At 32.1% G+C, this 17752-nt stretch overlaps 2 protein-coding genes across 2 annotated transcripts; both read left to right on the top strand.

Annotated features, from left to right (window-relative positions):
- The first annotated feature begins 2405 nt into the window (after positions 1 to 2405).
- Positions 2406 to 10654, top strand: LOC145335126 (uncharacterized). The gene is made up of 13 exons (XM_080180859.1): positions 2406 to 2690; positions 3256 to 3390; positions 3795 to 3881; positions 4570 to 4731; positions 4987 to 5084; positions 5293 to 5449; positions 5825 to 5931; positions 6311 to 6370; positions 6988 to 7100; positions 7307 to 7396; positions 7579 to 7796; positions 8149 to 9936; positions 10411 to 10654. The coding sequence occupies exons 1-12, from the start codon at positions 2671 to 2673 to the stop codon at positions 8531 to 8533; spliced, it is 1632 nt and encodes a 543-aa protein (XP_080036985.1). The 5' UTR covers positions 2406 to 2670; the 3' UTR covers positions 8534 to 9936; positions 10411 to 10654.
- Positions 10636 to 17019, top strand: LOC145335122 (uncharacterized). Its single transcript, XM_080180849.1, has 9 exons — positions 10636 to 10762; positions 11494 to 11570; positions 11865 to 11979; positions 12185 to 12820; positions 13644 to 13732; positions 14223 to 14373; positions 14806 to 14916; positions 15299 to 15518; positions 15939 to 17019. The coding sequence occupies exons 1-9, from the start codon at positions 10664 to 10666 to the stop codon at positions 16103 to 16105; spliced, it is 1665 nt and encodes a 554-aa protein (XP_080036975.1). The 5' UTR covers positions 10636 to 10663; the 3' UTR covers positions 16106 to 17019.
- Positions 17020 to 17752: the final 733 nt, after the last annotated feature.

Genomic DNA, 17752 nt, shown 5'->3' with positions numbered 1-17752 from the left:
ACTCTTCAGGGAATATACCTACTGGTCCTTTGGTAGTTATAGGCTATTTTCTTGGGGGGTGGGACACCACTAACCCCCAAAAAACAAAAAAAAAACAAAAAAAAACCGCATTTTTAAAAAATGTTATAGTTGTTGCACCAGTGGTACTAAATTTTTAAAAATTACCTCTTGGAGCAAAGCCGCTAGTTATAAATAAAAGCTTCCATTTAAATACAATGATTTAATTTTCTCCATTATGCGTCCTTGATATTGTTTTTTTCTAATTACTAACAATACATTTATACAGACAATAATAATCAAACAGAGGCTATGCTGCTATAAAATCATCCTTTTGTACACCATCCCTGACTACGCTAAATCTTGTAACCTAATCAGCGCCCAATTAGTAGCTATTCAACAAACTTTTATAGATTACAGAGCTAATTTTTATAATTTTTAATCCCAAAAATAATTTTCACAATAATATAACAGTACAGTTGCCGAATTTTACACGTTTATCTTACAGTGACTTTAGGGTCCAAGGCAATTCTAAGAACCACTTAATGCCTCTTCTTTTCAGTGGCGGATTGGGTTGAAATTATTCCCAGTGTGTGACCGGGGAAAAAAGGATATTTAGTGGAGAATGAGTTCTTGAAAAGGATTAATTACTTTATGTCCGAAACTTGTTACTTTATGATGGAACTATATAGGAATAATTAATATTAAAGTAAAAGTATGCAGAGCGGAGACCCTGTCCCGATTTTGTATTGGGTGTTTGAAAACAGCTAATAGCGTCGGAAATATTCCAAAGCCAATTCCTTACAGAAGAACAGAAAGCAGTTTGCTAGCAGACAAAAAGAGTCTCCGCCACTTGGGCTTGTAGTTGTCTGGATCATAAATATATACTTGCGCATTTATTGAAATAACATCATCTTTGGATTCTACACAAGGTAAGACAAAAGCCCTATACTAGCCACTGTGGGTGTCTAACTTTTGAAAATCCTATTTCTAACCGCTAATTGAAGCTTTCACCTTTAACTTCCACCCGTAGCGAATCACAAAAAAAATGGATGGAAATACGAACAGTGACCAATAAGTGATTTAAAGAGCAGATGTTAAGTGTTCATAAGTCAGTAATAAAATTATTGGGAAAAAATCACAAAGCCATTCACATTTATTTTATATGTTTTCATATTTTTATGTTTGTTGCATGACTATCGAGAAAGACGGACGAAGTTAAATATTATGAAAAAAAATACCAGCTACCTTATGTAAAAACGTTTTATTCTCAGCTGCTATTTATGATTGAAGACTTAATTTTTTTTAGTGAATTCAGCATTCAGTTTTTTTTTAGCTGTTTATATCCTAGTCTAAGGAGAATTTGTTTTTGCTTCTAATTTTCCGACTTTGCAAATTCTGTATTGCCATTTTTGCGAAAATATTTTTAATCTAAGTTATCAAATTAAATTACAATTATCAGAACAAACAAAAAAAGATTGTTTCTTTCAGGAAAGAAGGGGGAAATTAGACTCCATTTTAATTTTATTGAAATAAATCAAAATACAAGAATATAATTACATAAAATGATAATACTTAATTGCAATTAGCGTAAAGGAAAAGTCACTGGTATAGTCAAAAAGTAAGAAATTGAAGGTCTCTTTTTTAAAATTATATATTTTTTTGACTAAACGAGAGCTTCTTTTTATCCCTTCGATCTTACAAATTTTAGGTTATAATGCTTGCAGGAAAATAATAAACATATAAATATTCACACGATTTATTTGAAATTAAAATTAAAATAATAGTATAAAATGAAATACAATTATACGAATGCTGTATTAAAATTTGCTTCCATCATTAATTTTAATTTCCTTATTCGAGTTAACAAAATCTATGAAAAAGACGACATTTGCGTATAAAATTCGTACGGCATTCTGCAGTGACGTTGAAATGCCCGCCAAAACCTGTCTTTACCCCCCGCCTCCATGTTTGGGAAGAGTCAGAATATTCTCCTGACAATATTTCATTGTTTGTTTCGTTGCTTTACATCAACAAACATTATATAAATGTTGTTGTAATTCTCTATTATAATATGCACGCTATAGATGATAAATATTAATTTATTCTGTCTGAAAAATCCTAATTTGTGTAACAATATTTCAATCTCAATTGCTGTAAATGAATTATAAATATATTTCTTTCTTTGCGCATTTACTTTTTTCGTCTAAAATAAATCTAGAGATTAGATTAAATTTTCATCTATGTTCGTTTTCATATTTTTCTAGAGCGGGGAAAATTTGTATATAAGTATTTGTCCCCAAACCATTTTAGGGATCCGAGGGGTTAGGTACCCAAATATAGGGGAAGGGGGGTACTAATTAGGGGCGAGGGGGATGCTTGCGCTTGCCTTGCATCAATTTGTATTGTTTTGTTTACATTTATTGCAGTGAATATCAAAAATGTGATTTTTTAATGACTTATTGAAAATTTTAAAAAGTGTATATGTAAAAAACACATTTAATCGTTAAAATTATGATTTTATTACAGTTAAAATTATGTTAATTCAATAGATATTAATGTTAATTTAATTTCAGAACATCTATAAAGACAACACATAATAAAGTTAGAAGTGAAAAATATTGCAATTATGTAAAAATTACAGACTACAAATAATACAAGAATTGTCTTGCTATGCCACGCAGCTTACCTAGGTAATATATAACAAAATGTAGAGTTTTATATTTGTTATTTCAGGCCGTTATTAAACGGTTATCATTACGTACATACATTTTTATTATTTATATAGCTTTTTTATTTCTTTTTATGTTCATTTATTGTTGCTCTTAACTGAACTTAAATTGCAATCGTTCATACAATAAGAATGTCATATTTTGTTCAAACAAGCACACAACTTTTAATATTAATTTAATATATCTCTGTATTAAGGTTTCCCTTCAAATTGTTTGATAAACAAATGCCACCTTTTCAAACATTCGTTTTTTTGTACCTGTCTATCATAAAAGTATTATTTATATTCTAATGAATATGATAACGTACATAAGCTGTATATACAATACATGTATACTATATCTCTCATTTTCCTGTTAATTAACTACGTATGTATATAGTGGTTTTTCATCTATAAAATTATTCAGATATGTTTCAATTGTCTTTCTTTTTATTGGAGGTTCACTTTTACCCTTCAATGATATATTATTCCACATTACTTAGATAGTACATTAATACTTACGTTTCAATGCCCTCGAACATGTTTAGGTCGCCGACTGTCTGGCCCTCCGCACTGCAGCAGATGCTAGATGTTCCTCTGGCTCCCAAACCTGACCCAGATGCCACTGTTGCCCTACAAGACATTAAACTTAATTCACCTCATTTGACTCCTGTTTACCCCAGGTATCGTAGCATCCCTCCCATCAACCCCTAATTAACAAATCTCTTTAGTTGAGAATTGTTTTAAAATGCTGTAAAATAGATTATATAGCTAGGTATCTAAGTAACCAAATCATTTTACAAGTTGTTTTATCATTCTGCATATATAAAAATAAAACCTATATGTAACCTAATTTAGAAATATATTTTGACTATAAACATCCAATGCCTACTTAAAATAGTCTTACCATCATAGAATGTCTAAATGATACGCATTAAATATATTCCATTTTATACACCTACATACGTTAATATACCCTAGCTTTATGTCGTAGGAATTCTGTCAAAACTAAACTCCCAGATGAGTTATTAGTTTATCCAACATGTTCAAATGAAATACCTAAATAAATTCTTTTTTGTTATTGCAGGAAAGTGTATCATATAAAGACTGAAAGCAAAGATGTTGGAAGTCCACAGCAACAGTTTTACCTCACAACAACACCTCAACAACAGAGGTGAGGCTTTGTATGTCTGTCCATATGCTATTGCTCATGAAAGAATATGTTTTCTAGTTCCTTGTCACATTTTAAGCTTTATTATTGTACAGGGGTGTATATTCTGCACAAGATTAATTTTTTCCCCCTGCTGCTTTTTTTTTTTTTCCCCTAGTTTTTTCCAGCATGGTAGGGGATAAAATGGAAAAATATTTTTAAAACTCTTTACTTTATTCATATTATCCCCCTCCCACATATTCTTTTAGTTTTTTTTTCACCAAAGAGAGAAGCAAAATGGAAAAAATGCTTTCAGTTCTCTTAATTTTTACACCTCCCCCCCCCCCCTAACCACACATTTTTTATTTCCCCCCCCCCACCCCCCTCAGCCGGGTCAAATTTGCAGAATATACGGATGGGTATATGTTATTGTAAGTAAGACAAGAAATTATAATTTCTTGAACGGATAATTACTGAATAAATTAAATATTTCAAGCAACGACAAGGTAATGCAAAGTAGAACGATTTCTCTTTGTCCGTCTGAAGACACTAAACCCGATAAGGATGTACTTCAGGGAATATAAATACTGATCTTGTGGTGGTTATACGTTTTTTTCTAAATAGCCGTGTGGGACACTTATATTATGAGGATAGATATAATGTTCAAGTCTCTCGATCCTAAATATATTTTAGTTATGGAATATTATTTTAGGGTTCCATTTGAGCTAGTATCTGTGTACAACAGTGGTGGAATAACAAGCGAGGGGAGTTCTGACCACGACTACGGGATGTCCCACCTTTCAACAATAAATTCAGACCCTTACTCCCATTCAAGCACACCTATTACTCCCTCGCCTTCATCTAACTATTCTAGGTAAGCACCTATATGATTTTTTTTTTTAAATTGAAAAATCATGAAAAAAAAATAATAATTCGCTACACCGACAAATGTATTAGTTTTTATATTTGGAAGATTTTTCTTTATTTCAAAATTACTAGTGGGCAAAAAAAAAATAGTTTTTATTTCCTCAACTGCCGTTTTTTTTTTGTTTTTTTTATTGCTTTATATACCTATTTACTTAGTGTTTATTATACATATTACCTTTTAAAAACGTTTTAAATTTTTTAGATTAGTACCACGTCCTGCATATGTAACTCCTGGTTCTGAAGGAAGCAATAGGTCAATCAGGGCAACCAGTCTTACAACTATTGGCTCTAAGTCCGGAGGTATGTTACAAAAAAAAAATTTACTTTAATAGTCCATATTATGTGTAGGAATCATAAATAAAACAAACTCTTTGATTTTGTCTGAAAATCATATTTGTGCATGTTAAATAGATGTGCTCCGTTAATTATCTTACAACTTTTTTTTATCACACGTAAAAACGATTTGTTTTGGTCTTTCCTTATCCCAAAACAAAGAAATAATGTTTAGGTGCTGGTGTAAAATCTAAAGCAAGACGATGGCTGGACCTAGATAATAGTATTGAAGGCCATGAACCCGAGGGGTTTAAAACCCCGATAAAACCTGCCTCGGCGATTAAAAGAAAACTTGAAATTTCATCCTCACCGTCGCCTCACAAAATTGCCAAGTAAGTATTTGGATTGATAACATATTAGTTTCATATCAAAACATTTTCATGGAAACAATACATATCAGGATTAGGAGGCAACTTATAAAAATGTCACCTGAATGTACATTTTCAATGAAAGAATAGACCAAATAGTTAAAAACCTTCCCATGACCCATGACATATGATTGAAAAACGAAAAGCTACACTGAAAATCAGAACCATATCGGTCCAGTGGTTAGCGAGATCCTTCGATACACACACACAGAGTTTAGGTTACTTTAATTTAAGGTTATTGAAAAAAAAATTTTGTTTGAATCTTTCTCTCACTTTCTGTAGGTAGGTATTAAAGAAATAAAAGAAATATATGTTTACTGTAAATAATTCTTGTTTCAGGTCTCCAGCAGAAAAGACACGAAACGAGGCTTCTCTGGGACTATTAACCAAAAAATTTGTCGGTCTGTTTCATACCGACCCTAATAACACTGTTGATCTCAATAAGGAACACATGTTTTTCATATAAAGTAGATAAATTTAATGAAGCAAGGAAAAGTAGGTACCTACCTATGTATTGTCTATGCATAATAAAAGATAATAATAAGTTAAAACATTATTAGGTACAACATCCATAAGTAATAGGTATAGAAATTTAAAGGCCTATAGAAATATTAAAAGGAAGCTTGTTGACTCGTAAAGCATTCCATTGCGTAAAGTAGTCCGCGTCGGCCTAAATTTTAAAATGTTGATTTTAACCTGAACGGTTAGTCATAGGAAAGAATTCTCTCCCCCCCCCCCCAAAAAAAAAAAAAAAAAGACTCTGCTAATCTGTACAAACTATTTCTGTTATTTGCAAAGTTTTGAAAATATGTGTGTGTGTAAAGGCAAGTGAAGATTTGCAAGTTCAAAAGAGAAGAATATATGATATTACAAATGTTCTAGAAGGTTAGTCAAATTATGATGGTCTTAAAAATATCTATTATTTAACTTTCAAATGTTAAAAAAAAAACAAGTTCCATAAAGATGTCGGATAAGTAGGTATAAATCTAAGATTTGATGAAGTTCTGAAAGTACGAAAAAAATTCTTAGAATCCACTAAAAAAAATCGTCCAATTTAAGAATCAAAACAATTGTTGATATACAAGCAAAGCAGAGTTGTGGATCCGGATCCGCAAGGATCCGCGTGTTTTTGAGTCCAAGGATCCGGATCCTGTGGTACAAATTTATGGAAAAATCTACCTAAATTTATATAAAATAGTCACTTACAAAGACATTCTCGTGATGAGAGCCAATCTTTAAGGTTTAGGTTCAGACTTAATAATTAAAAGTATTTTTGACTTCGAGATTAAGGAATAAATGTTTTTAGAAAAATTTGGTGATTTTCTTTTGTCAAGGATCCGGAGTCGGATCCTGTAGGATCCGGATCCGCATACAATCAATGCGGATCCACAACTCTGAAGCAAAGTTTTAGTATTTTTAGGGTCCTGGATTAGTAAAAACATCTTTGTAAGCAATCTCACACACATCCTTTCCATTTTATTTATGATCATTTTATATTTTAGGAGTGGGCTTAGTGGAGAAAAAATCAAAGAATACAGTTCATTGGTGCGGGGGGCGGGCAGACGTAGGGGCAACTTGTAGTACACAGGGTGATATAGATCAACTTATAGCACAGGTAACTTAGCAAACTTAAAATATCCCCATAAATTATATAATTCTGAAGCATGTAATAAGTAATGATTAAAGAGGGGGGGGGGGGGGATTTGACACTTAGTTTATCGAATTCTTATACAGAAAAAAAACAGAGGAAATGTTAGCTATATTTTTTATTTAGATTCTATAACTTTATAAGACTTAAATTAACTTTTCATATTTGTGTAGGAACAAGAATTAGATGATTTAATACGCAACACTGAGCTGCAACTAAAATTGCTCAATGAAGACAAACAATACGCTTATGTATCATACCAGGTATAATACATGATTTATATGTTTATTTAAAACAAGGATAATGCGAAGAAAATGAATATGAAACGTTAATGACAATGAAATTCTAAAGAGACTTATTTTTGCTTTGTAATCACAGATTTTTACCATAACATCTTACGCTCATTTTCAAGAATTTTTAGTTACTGAAACTATTTTTTCACTAGGACCTCAGAAACGTGCCTCGCTTTAAGAATCAAACTGTAATGGCCATCAAGGCGCCACCGGAAGCCAAACTACACGTGCCTCATCCTTCCGACGGTCTCAAGATATACATGTCCTCGGAAACAGGAGAGATTGAGGTTTTCCTCTGTCCGGAGGAGGAGACCCGAAGTGGCGGAGAATCGGCGGAGAGTGACCTCGAGCTGTCGCCGATAAAGACGAGGAATGGATACTTAAAAAAATAGTACAAATAGATTATGGGAATTAGAAATAAGTGGCATCTCCTTTAGTAAGAAATGGGACTTTTTTGACGTTTATGAATAAGTAAGTTATTTTGCCTCAAAATATTTTATTTTCCGATGGGGCTAAAATACATTCTTTGGTTTCTAGATTGTTTTGAAAAAATGAACTCCCTTTATCATGTTGAGGGTTGGGAAAATTCATTGTTTCTTTAAATTTTCGTAGTTAAGTTAAAGCCGTATTGATGGCCGGGGATTAGTTTCATCATATTATTTAGGATTATTAGAAATTTACTATTCATATTCACTATTAATGATTAGCATCCATTTGTGTAGAATTATGTTGAGTGAAGCTACAACCACATCAGAGAACGATCCGCAGGACGAAGAGCTAAAGCGAATCATAGAAAGCTCCTTGTCAGCTGCAGCCGCCGCCGTACCTGGCGTTGAAGGCATGGTGCACTTAGGTGGCGGCTCAGCTGTTGGCGGAAATAATTCCCATTTACACCATTCTGACCATTCAGCGGCTGCCCCGGCCGCGGCCGGCGATCTTTTCTCGTGTCGCGGACCTGTGGTTGATGGGTTCGCTGATGCTGGTACCGTTGGCGCTCTTGAGGCTATCCCGCTTGATCCGCCGCTAGGAGACGATTATGTTCTTAATCTAGGAGACCATGAGGGATTGGACGATCTCTTTTTACATGACATCATGGGAAATGGTTGATCAATACCAATTTTCACATTTATTTTACCCTTACCCTGTCCATTAACTTTAACCCCATTTTTAAATTATTATATCTTAGAAAAAATATTATCTTAGATAATATGTGATCTAGCCAATTTTACTTCTTTTAATTAGTGAATTTTTATTCTATACTAGGTGGGTAAAGAATCTAGCACATTTCTGACTTTGTTTTTAGCTTTAAGTATGTTGGCTTTTATTTGATTTCTAGTTTTATTTTGTCGTCATCTGTTTTTACTCTTTACTGTCTTTTTATGGTGTTCATATGTATGTAGCACTGTTTCTCTAAAGTGGGGATAATGTACACGGAGATTTGAAAAGATTGTGTATAATATATTCTTCACAAGATTAATTTTTCCCTCGGCTACATAATAAATTAATTTTTTCCTAAGGATGGGAAAAAATGCAAAAATGTGTAGTTACTCTTTATTTTATTCGCGCTTGTTACCCCTCCGACGTATTTTTCTGTTTTTCTTTCCCAAGAAGGGGGAAAAATTTAAATGTTTTCATTACTCTTTATTTTTTTTCATTAACTTCCTACAAATATCCTTCCTTACAACCTAAGAACATCTCAGTGAAGGTTGCGTGATTACAATTCGACAAATTGCGACACCATTTGTCAACATAAACAAAGTGCATGGGGGTAGGGGGACTTGAATTGGTTTTTCCCAACCATAGCGTATTGCGCTAAATACTGCTTTATGGCCTTTGATAACCTTATTTTAGGGGTGTATATTTTTTTTATTTTTTTCCCTCCTGTTTTTATTTCCAGTAAGAAAGTGGAAAAATGGAAAAATATTTATAGAACTCTTAATTTTATTCATATTATCTTCTCTTCTCTTGCATATTCTTTTAGTTTTTTACACCAAGGAGGGGAGAAAATGGAAATAAATGTTTTCAGATCTCTTAATTTTTACATTTTTTCCTCCAACCACATATTTTTTATTTTTTTTACCCATACCCCCACCCCCCTACCCCTTCCTTTAGCAGGGTCAATTTTGCATAATATACACCCCTGCCTAATTTTATATTGAACATGGTTTATTTTGTAGATTTTAAAAAAAATTAGATTACTGATCAGTTCTTCTCTAATTATGATAAAATAGCCTCAACTTTTAACTTTTTAAAAAAGGGATCGTCCACTTCACTAAAGTTTTTAATGCGGATATTAAAAGATCCTAGTTTTTTATTTGATTTAATGTGATTTTTTTATTGTTAAATTTTCAAAATGTTATATCTAGAATTTTTATTTGAGATTAATGATCAAATAACCAAACGCTTCAAAAAAAAATTTTATAAACATTATGTAATGAAAGTACCTATTATTGTTGTATAATAATGTATATTTTAATATATTTATCAATGTAGAGCACGGCAAAAATACAGTTATTAATGAGACCTAAACTACAAAGTTTTAGCTAAATTTTTTTCTGTAGATATTGCTCTTTATTAAATTTTTTGCATTGATAAACTCCTAATGATTGATCACACAAATTTATTTCCCCTTTTTTAAATTTCATGTCAATTACATAGAAATTTTTTATTCAATTCAAAATAAAATATTTGGCATTATCCTCTTAGAAATTTTTTTTTCAATTTTGAAAATTTGAGTACCCCCCTCGCTCCCTAGCCTGCCTAGCCGCAGCGCTCGGCTCCCTAGCCTAAAACCTAACTTAAAATAGTTGTTCGTCGTTGTCGGGGGGGGAAGGGGGGGGGGGAACTCAAATTTTCAAAATTAAAAAAAAATTTAAGAGGATAACGCCAAATATTTTATTTTAAATTGAATACCTAGTTATTTTTTGTTTTTTCTACCATTTTGATTATGTAAAACTTGAAAATTATTTTTGATAATATTATAGGTATACTACAAAAGTGCTAAAAAAAACCTACATTGCATAAATTCACGTTGCCTTATTACTGTAGACATGCTGTATAGCCAAAATAATTAATATTTATCAAATATTTTTATACTAATTATTATATATTATGAAAATTGATTTAGTCCAAATGAAGTTTTACCCATGAATAGTCCCTTGTGCAAATGTGCATAGTTTTGATAAAAAAAATTTAATGCAAACCTATGAATTATAAAACTATTGCAGACGCGCAACAATGAGCGGGAGAAGGACAAGTAGGAGGGTGAGCACTGTGCCCATTAAGAAGCCTAAGGAGGAGGATTTTGTGGCCGCTGATGCATTTGACTTCGATAAGGTACGCTTTAATGAATTAATAAATTGTGGAAGAAAAGGCCTTTCTCCATCATTTGAATATATATATATCCCTGTCCACATTTCTCTAGCTCTCCAACTGAGTTAGACCCACACTGATGATCCCGCCACCTTGCCCTGTCCTGCTGATTCCTGAGCCAGTTGATTATTACAGGCCCTTGTGTGAATACCTCACCTTCTGTCTGTATTCGGTTGGTTGCAAGCCTATATGTCTAGGCCGTCGGCAATCATAACTCCCTAGTAATTGAGTACGTCGTTTCTTGCCTGTCAAGAAACGAGACGCCTTAGCTTTTATTGGCTAACCATTGATCCTTATCCTATTAATAATACATATATTCAATTACCAGTTCTGCCTTATTTTTTTATGTAAATAAACGCTTTTTTTATGAATATACTTGTGTTAGATTATTGATATTATATTGCGTCGAAGCTACTCTATACTCATATTCCGGTCTGTCCGTACATCCCCTCATACGTCAATATCAATATTTTTTTATATGTTAGGAACGTATCTTATAAACTTTATCGATATTGTACCACATTCAAGTATTTTAGGATAGTTTTAGACGGTCGTATTATTCCGTTAAGATTTTAACTATCACGGTTTTAAATTGTTGCATACAAAATATTAAAAAGCAACATGAGATGCTTTTTATCCATAATACATGAAAAAAATAAGTTTTCACTAATAAATATTCGTTTTTTGTCTTTTAGGAGTTTAGATCCCCCAAGGGAGTAATGACTCGTGCCAGAAGGTCCTCTGTTGTGCTGACCAAGCCACCTCTTGCTAAGTAAGTCACCATCCTAATTCATATATAGATCAGCCAATCTAGAAACATTTGAAGCCTGTACTACATCCTCAGTGCCTATAAAATTAGTGATATTAAAATTTGAATAAATTATGACAAATTGAACGCCCTTCTAACAATTTCATGAGGTTTGTTTAGTTAAGGGTAATGTCAGAAATATACAGTTTTTTTATTTAAAATTTGAGATTTTCCTTGCTAATAAAGGCTAAGAAAATCACAAATTTTAGACGATCCCAAAATATAAAACGTTTTCAAATCATCCCTGCAATTTGTTAGGACAAAACGTCGCCAATCTATGATGCCAACTGTAGCTGAGAAACCAGCCAAAACTGTTGTTAACAGAAGAAAGAGCTTGGCCCCTCTTAAACCAGCTAGCAAAACTCAATATAAGGTAGGTAAACTTAATTTTGAACCTACTATTTAGATATTTTGAATGTGCACTATCTGTTTTGAAAAGAAAAGATACCTAAAGATAATAATACCTATGAAACAAAACCTAGAACTAATGATTCAAAAGTAAACTCTGCAATTTAATTGCTTATGAAACAGTGAATTTTTTTCAAGGATTTTGTTACTCAAGCGTCGAATGTTTTTAGGGTATTGAGCTAAGAAACTTCTATGAAAGTCCAGTCGCTTCTCCCCATACCTCTGGTGGTAAGAAGATCAGCAGAATTGATTCTGCCAAGAAGCCAATTGCCAAAAAGACACTGGAGCTGGCTGAATCTCCAACCAAGAAAGTTGCCCCTCATGAGAAGAACAAGCTATCTGAAGCAGAAATTATGAAATCTCTGGATGCTTTGTTGGATGCCAGCCCTGAAATTGCAGAGAAAAAATCCTCCAAACAACAACCATCAGCTGCTAAAAAGAAGCTTGCAACAAAGACCCCACTGAAAGCAGCAGCTAAAACTCCAATGAAAACCCCCAAATCTGCTAAAACCGCAATAAAAACCCCCAAATCTGCTAAAACCCCACCAGCATCCACAAGACGTGCAACCAGAAATACCCCAGCCGTCAAAATGACACCGCTTAGCGCCAAAAAGGTACCTAAAAGCACTAAAAAGGCACCCAAGAGTACAAAGAAAGTTTCAGCTAAGCCTAAATTACAAAATTTTGCTGATGTTAAAGAGATCAGCATCAGACTGAAGGCATTGGACAACAATATCATGGAGGATCATAAAGTGTTGTTGTCAAAGGTTGAATCTCTGCCAGCTACTCCAGAGAGAGTTGATCAGGTCATTATATTTATGTCATTATAAACATGGCTACTCTATAACTAATGTATGTCTACTACAAGTACTAGGTAAATAAAATGGGATTTACTCAGCAACTTAAAGTAAGTTTCTGAGGCTAAACAAGTTTTACATTTGGATTTGTCATACTATTATTATAAATCAAATGCACATTCCATTGTTTGTTAGTGTGTGTGCATGCGAGCGTTTATCTTAAAACAAAAGCGAAACAAGTTTTTATATTTTAAAAAATTAAGTTTTTATATATGTAGTCATATTTTAATACCTAACTATTTCTAGTAGAAAAACAATGCAGATTGTAATTATAAAGTAGTTATAAAGGTTGTACCCGTACAGTACATATCCATTATCCCTCAGGCAGGGGTGTATATTCTGCACAAGATTTATTTTTTTTCCCCTGCTACAAATTTTTTTATTTTTTTCCCCCCTAGATTTTTCTTAAAAAGTAGGGGGGGAAATAGAAAAATATTTAAGGAACTCTATATTTTATTTATTTTATCCCTCCTACCACACATTTTTTTAGTTTTTTTCACCAAGGAGGGGGAGGAAATGGAAAAAATGTTGTCAGTTTTCTTAATTTTTACATTTTTTTCCCCTCCAACCACTTATTTTTTATTTCCCCCCCCCCCCCTGAGCCGGGGATCCCTTGTAGAATATACACCCCTGAATTCTAGTAGAAAAACAATGCAGATTGTATTTATAAAGTAGTTATAAAGGTTGTATCCGTGCAGTACATATCCATTATCCCTCAGGAGAATATAAAAAAAAATAATGGTGAGATATAAATTGTAAATATTAAATTTAGGTAATAGAAAAAATTCTAAGTGCCAGAGTATCCCGCAAGAGGAAATCAGATGATAAGGATGATGAAATTACACCAAACAAAAAGCCTAGGTAGGTATTAACTTCAGTGATTCATTGTTGATATTTTAATTCTTATAGTTTAGAGTAAATGCTTAGATATAAGGACAAATAGTTGATAAATTAATCATATACTTATAGAGTAATAGAGTCTTATTGCTAAATTTAAATTAATTAAGATAAAATTACCAAGCTACAATAATAATATATACTACATATATAATGTCTCATTTTGTTTGATACTAGTGCAGCGATTCTAGCATCTATAGACTCCGTTTTCGAAGGGGGGAAATAGGTAGTAAAATAGAAAAATAGCCGAAAACTATACCAAGCCTTAAATACTAAATAGAAAAATAAAATAACCAAAACGATCCCATGACCTATGTGAACTTTCCCTAAAATGGAGAACTAAATCAGTTCTGTAGTTATCGATATCTTAATTTACAGATAATGTTATTGTCTTTCATATAACTACTAACAAATACACATTTTAAAATTCATTCATAACCCCTAAACTTTTTAGAATGCAACAGACCTCAGCTAAGAAAACTCCTAAATCTGCCAAGAAGTCGCCAGCTGTTTTGAAATCAAGGCCTATACTGGTGGCAAAGAAGACCCCAGGACTCCGTCGTGCTATTGCTCGTACCAGCACACTTGTATCTACACCTGTTCAGGTATTAAAAGGATAATTCAGTCTCAACCAGGAGCAGTGTGTAATGTATGTATATTCTGCACAAGATTAATTTTCCCTTTCTATTTTTTTCCAGCAAGGAAAGAAAAAAATGGGAAAATATTTTCAAAACTCTTTATTTTATTTAGGTATATAATATTATCCCCCATTCCACATACTCTTTTTTTTCACCAAGGAGTTGAGAAGAAGGGGAAAATTTTTTCAGTTCTCTTAATTTTTATATTTTTTCCCTCCCACATATTATATTTATGAGATATCTCACTCTTAGTCAACGGATAGACTAACATAAAAGTTTTAGAATTCAATTATATTTTAAGATCTGTATTTTTAATTACCTACCTACATCTGTAGAAAAAAAAATTTGAACCAAAAATGGCCCAAAATTAAATATTGTGTAAGTCAATTTGACGTTTAGGTGAATCCAGCCAACTTGTTGAAGAGAAACCTGCGCACTAAGGTTGAGACAGCCATTGAAAAGAAAATTGCCCAGAAACCTAATAGCAGCCCCTATATCTTAAATCAACAGGTACATACAAACCTTTCTTGTGAAAAGTCTAAATTTCCAATGAAAGTTAAGATTAAGATTAAGGCTTTAAAAACACATAACCTTGTTTAAACTTGAAGCACAATTATTTTATTTTTTTAAAGAAATAAACAAAAAAAAATATAGAATTGCCCAAAGAGATTTAATAGGTCAGGTTATTTAAAAAAGGTTTCGTATGGATAAATCCCCTTGCATGGTTTTCTTGAATGTTATTATAATAAATTTTAGAAAATAAATAGTAAGAATGCTTGCAAGTAAAATTATTAAAGCAGTCATAGATATCTCAATTTAAATAATATTGAAACATTTATACCTTTTGTGTTAAGATTGTTACCTAGGTATTATTTATTAATATTAACTACAGGATGATGAAAACACTCCTAAATTTGAGAAGTTGCCCAAGTCCACCGAGGTTGGAAAGGAGGTTATCAAGGCTCATATCACGGGTACACCTGTTCGTGCTGCGCGCACACGCAAATTCGGCTCCATTATCCAGCCCTCTCTGCTGGCGGCGGAGTCACCTGTACCTATGACAACCCGCCGTATGTCCTCAACACCCCTTCGTAGCCGTGCTGGCAAGTCAGGTATGCAAACCATTTTTTTCCGCCTTTCGTTCGATTGTTAAAAAATTGGAGCGTCTGCAAAAATACTTTAAAAATATAGGTACATCAGTCAGTCGGTTAAACAATAATACAACTTTAAAATATGTATGATTACATTGGGCCTGTATTTGTTGTAAAATTATTATAGCAGAAAATTTTATTTATTACTTTATTACATTTTAAAATGCAAAAGAGAATTAACAGCATTCTGTTTTTCTTTAAAACGAAAAAAATTTAAATAAAAACAAGTTCTTCTTCTAATATAAATTGGATGGTATATAATATGTAAAAAAAATTTAGTTTATTGTATTGTATTGTTTTTACATACTCTGAACTCATCCTAAATGGTTTTTCCTAGGTTTGTGCTTAACATAAAACATACTAATTCTTATACTTTTGTAGTTGCGACGCCCATGCCAGCTGATATAGTGGACAGTACACCTATCAGAGCACCCGCTGCCGAGGCCAAGACACCCGCCAGGGAGGAACCTGCCTCCCCAGAGGTACCCATGTCCCCTCCCGGAGAAATGATAACTGGAAAATTAGGAAAAGTTTGCGTTATTATGTAAACTAATTCATTTTTAAGGAAATGGAAAAATAGTTATGAGTTTAGAAAATCTATTTGCAGACATCTATAAGAGTGAATAGTTCATTAAAGGTAGAAAAAAATAATAGGAAGATTGATTTTATCTCTGTTTAGCCTACCGTTTACTATTTGTTTTTATCAAGCATTAACTTAACTAACTTTCTTTTTCTTCTTAAAAAGAATATACTTAAATATTAAGTCAATTGAAATAAAATTTTTGTATAAACGTACCGTATCTTTGTATAGTGTTCATGTATTTAAAATTATTGTATTTGTTTGGATCTATGATCTTAAAATTATTGTAACTTACATATCAATTTCTGAAATAATCACCAAAAACTAAAATAATTAACTTTTTATGAAAATTTTTAACTGGAACTTAAATATTAGGTAGAAAAAAACTTCTTTTTTGAAGTATACGCTTGTTCAAAATAGTTTTAGAGTGTCTTGCAAATTATTGTATTTTATATGTAATTATATTTATTTAGAATATTTTGTAACTTAATTACCTGAGAAAAAAAATTAAAACGCTTTGAAAAATTAAATTCTACCAAGTTACCTTATTTTTTTGTGTTAGCCAATTCAGCTGTTTTTTATTTTTTTAAGTAAAAGTAATATTACATGAAATTTTTAAAGAAAAAGTTTAATTTTTATTTCTTGTTTCTTTCAATCTACTCTTTCTTATTTTAAAATCTTGTAAATGCCTACAAAAATATTGTTATGACTGTTTTTTTTTTTTCACTCTTATGTACCTTTGAAATAATGTAATTTTCACAGTTTTTGTTATTTTTAAGTATTATAATATTGTATTGTATAGGCTTGTACTATCATGGCCTTACCGAGTACCTGATGCTTAAGTGTTCACAAATTATTATAAAATATATTAAACCACCAGAATTATTGTTGTTGTTTTTTTTTAAATCAAAGCTTTTCTATAATTAGGATCGGTCCGTTGGTCCGTAACGAATAGCTCTTTTCGTTCATATAGTCATGTTATAATTGTCCTTTCGAATTCAACTTTGCATGATGATTCCCGTTACAGTTAGGTACGATTTAAATGTCCACTTTCAGAATACTGTGAATTATTTAAACCCCCTTTGATGATCCTTCTGTGGTATAAAACTATTGTCAATACATTGCTAAAATGTCCATTTTTTAGCTACTGTGTTATGTTGTATGATTAGATATAGTATACGCGGATATATTGACAGGAGGAAAAAATGTTTACAATTTAGGTTGCCATGCTACAATGGTCCCAATTTATGATTTATTTGTCCATCCAGTAATAGAGGATGGGGGTATTATTTTTTAGCCAGCTGCGAGAATCACTTCATTAGAGTACATGAAAATCTGGTGCAACATCCAAGTATTAATATATCGATTGTTGTAAGTAGATGAAATGAATTGATATGAAAAGAAATTAATTCATGTGTTTAATCTTAAATCTCTGCCCCAGAGTGTGCATACGAAGTTGCAAATTAAAAATCTTGTATACACCATTTTAAGGATTCTAGTTATTAATGAGGAATATTTTTAGCTGTCTTACTTTTTTGATTTCTTATTGGTTGCATATATTACTAATTGTAGACCTAGGTTTCTGACCAATATTCCTATTTTTTTTTAAGAATAC

This window comes from Acartia tonsa, chromosome 2, assembly GCF_053477335.1.
Source record: "Acartia tonsa isolate MP-2025a chromosome 2, ASM5347733v1, whole genome shotgun sequence".
NCBI classification, from domain to species: Eukaryota; Metazoa; Arthropoda; class Copepoda; order Calanoida; family Acartiidae; genus Acartia; species Acartia tonsa.
This window is presented reverse-complemented; position numbering and strand designations above follow the sequence as displayed.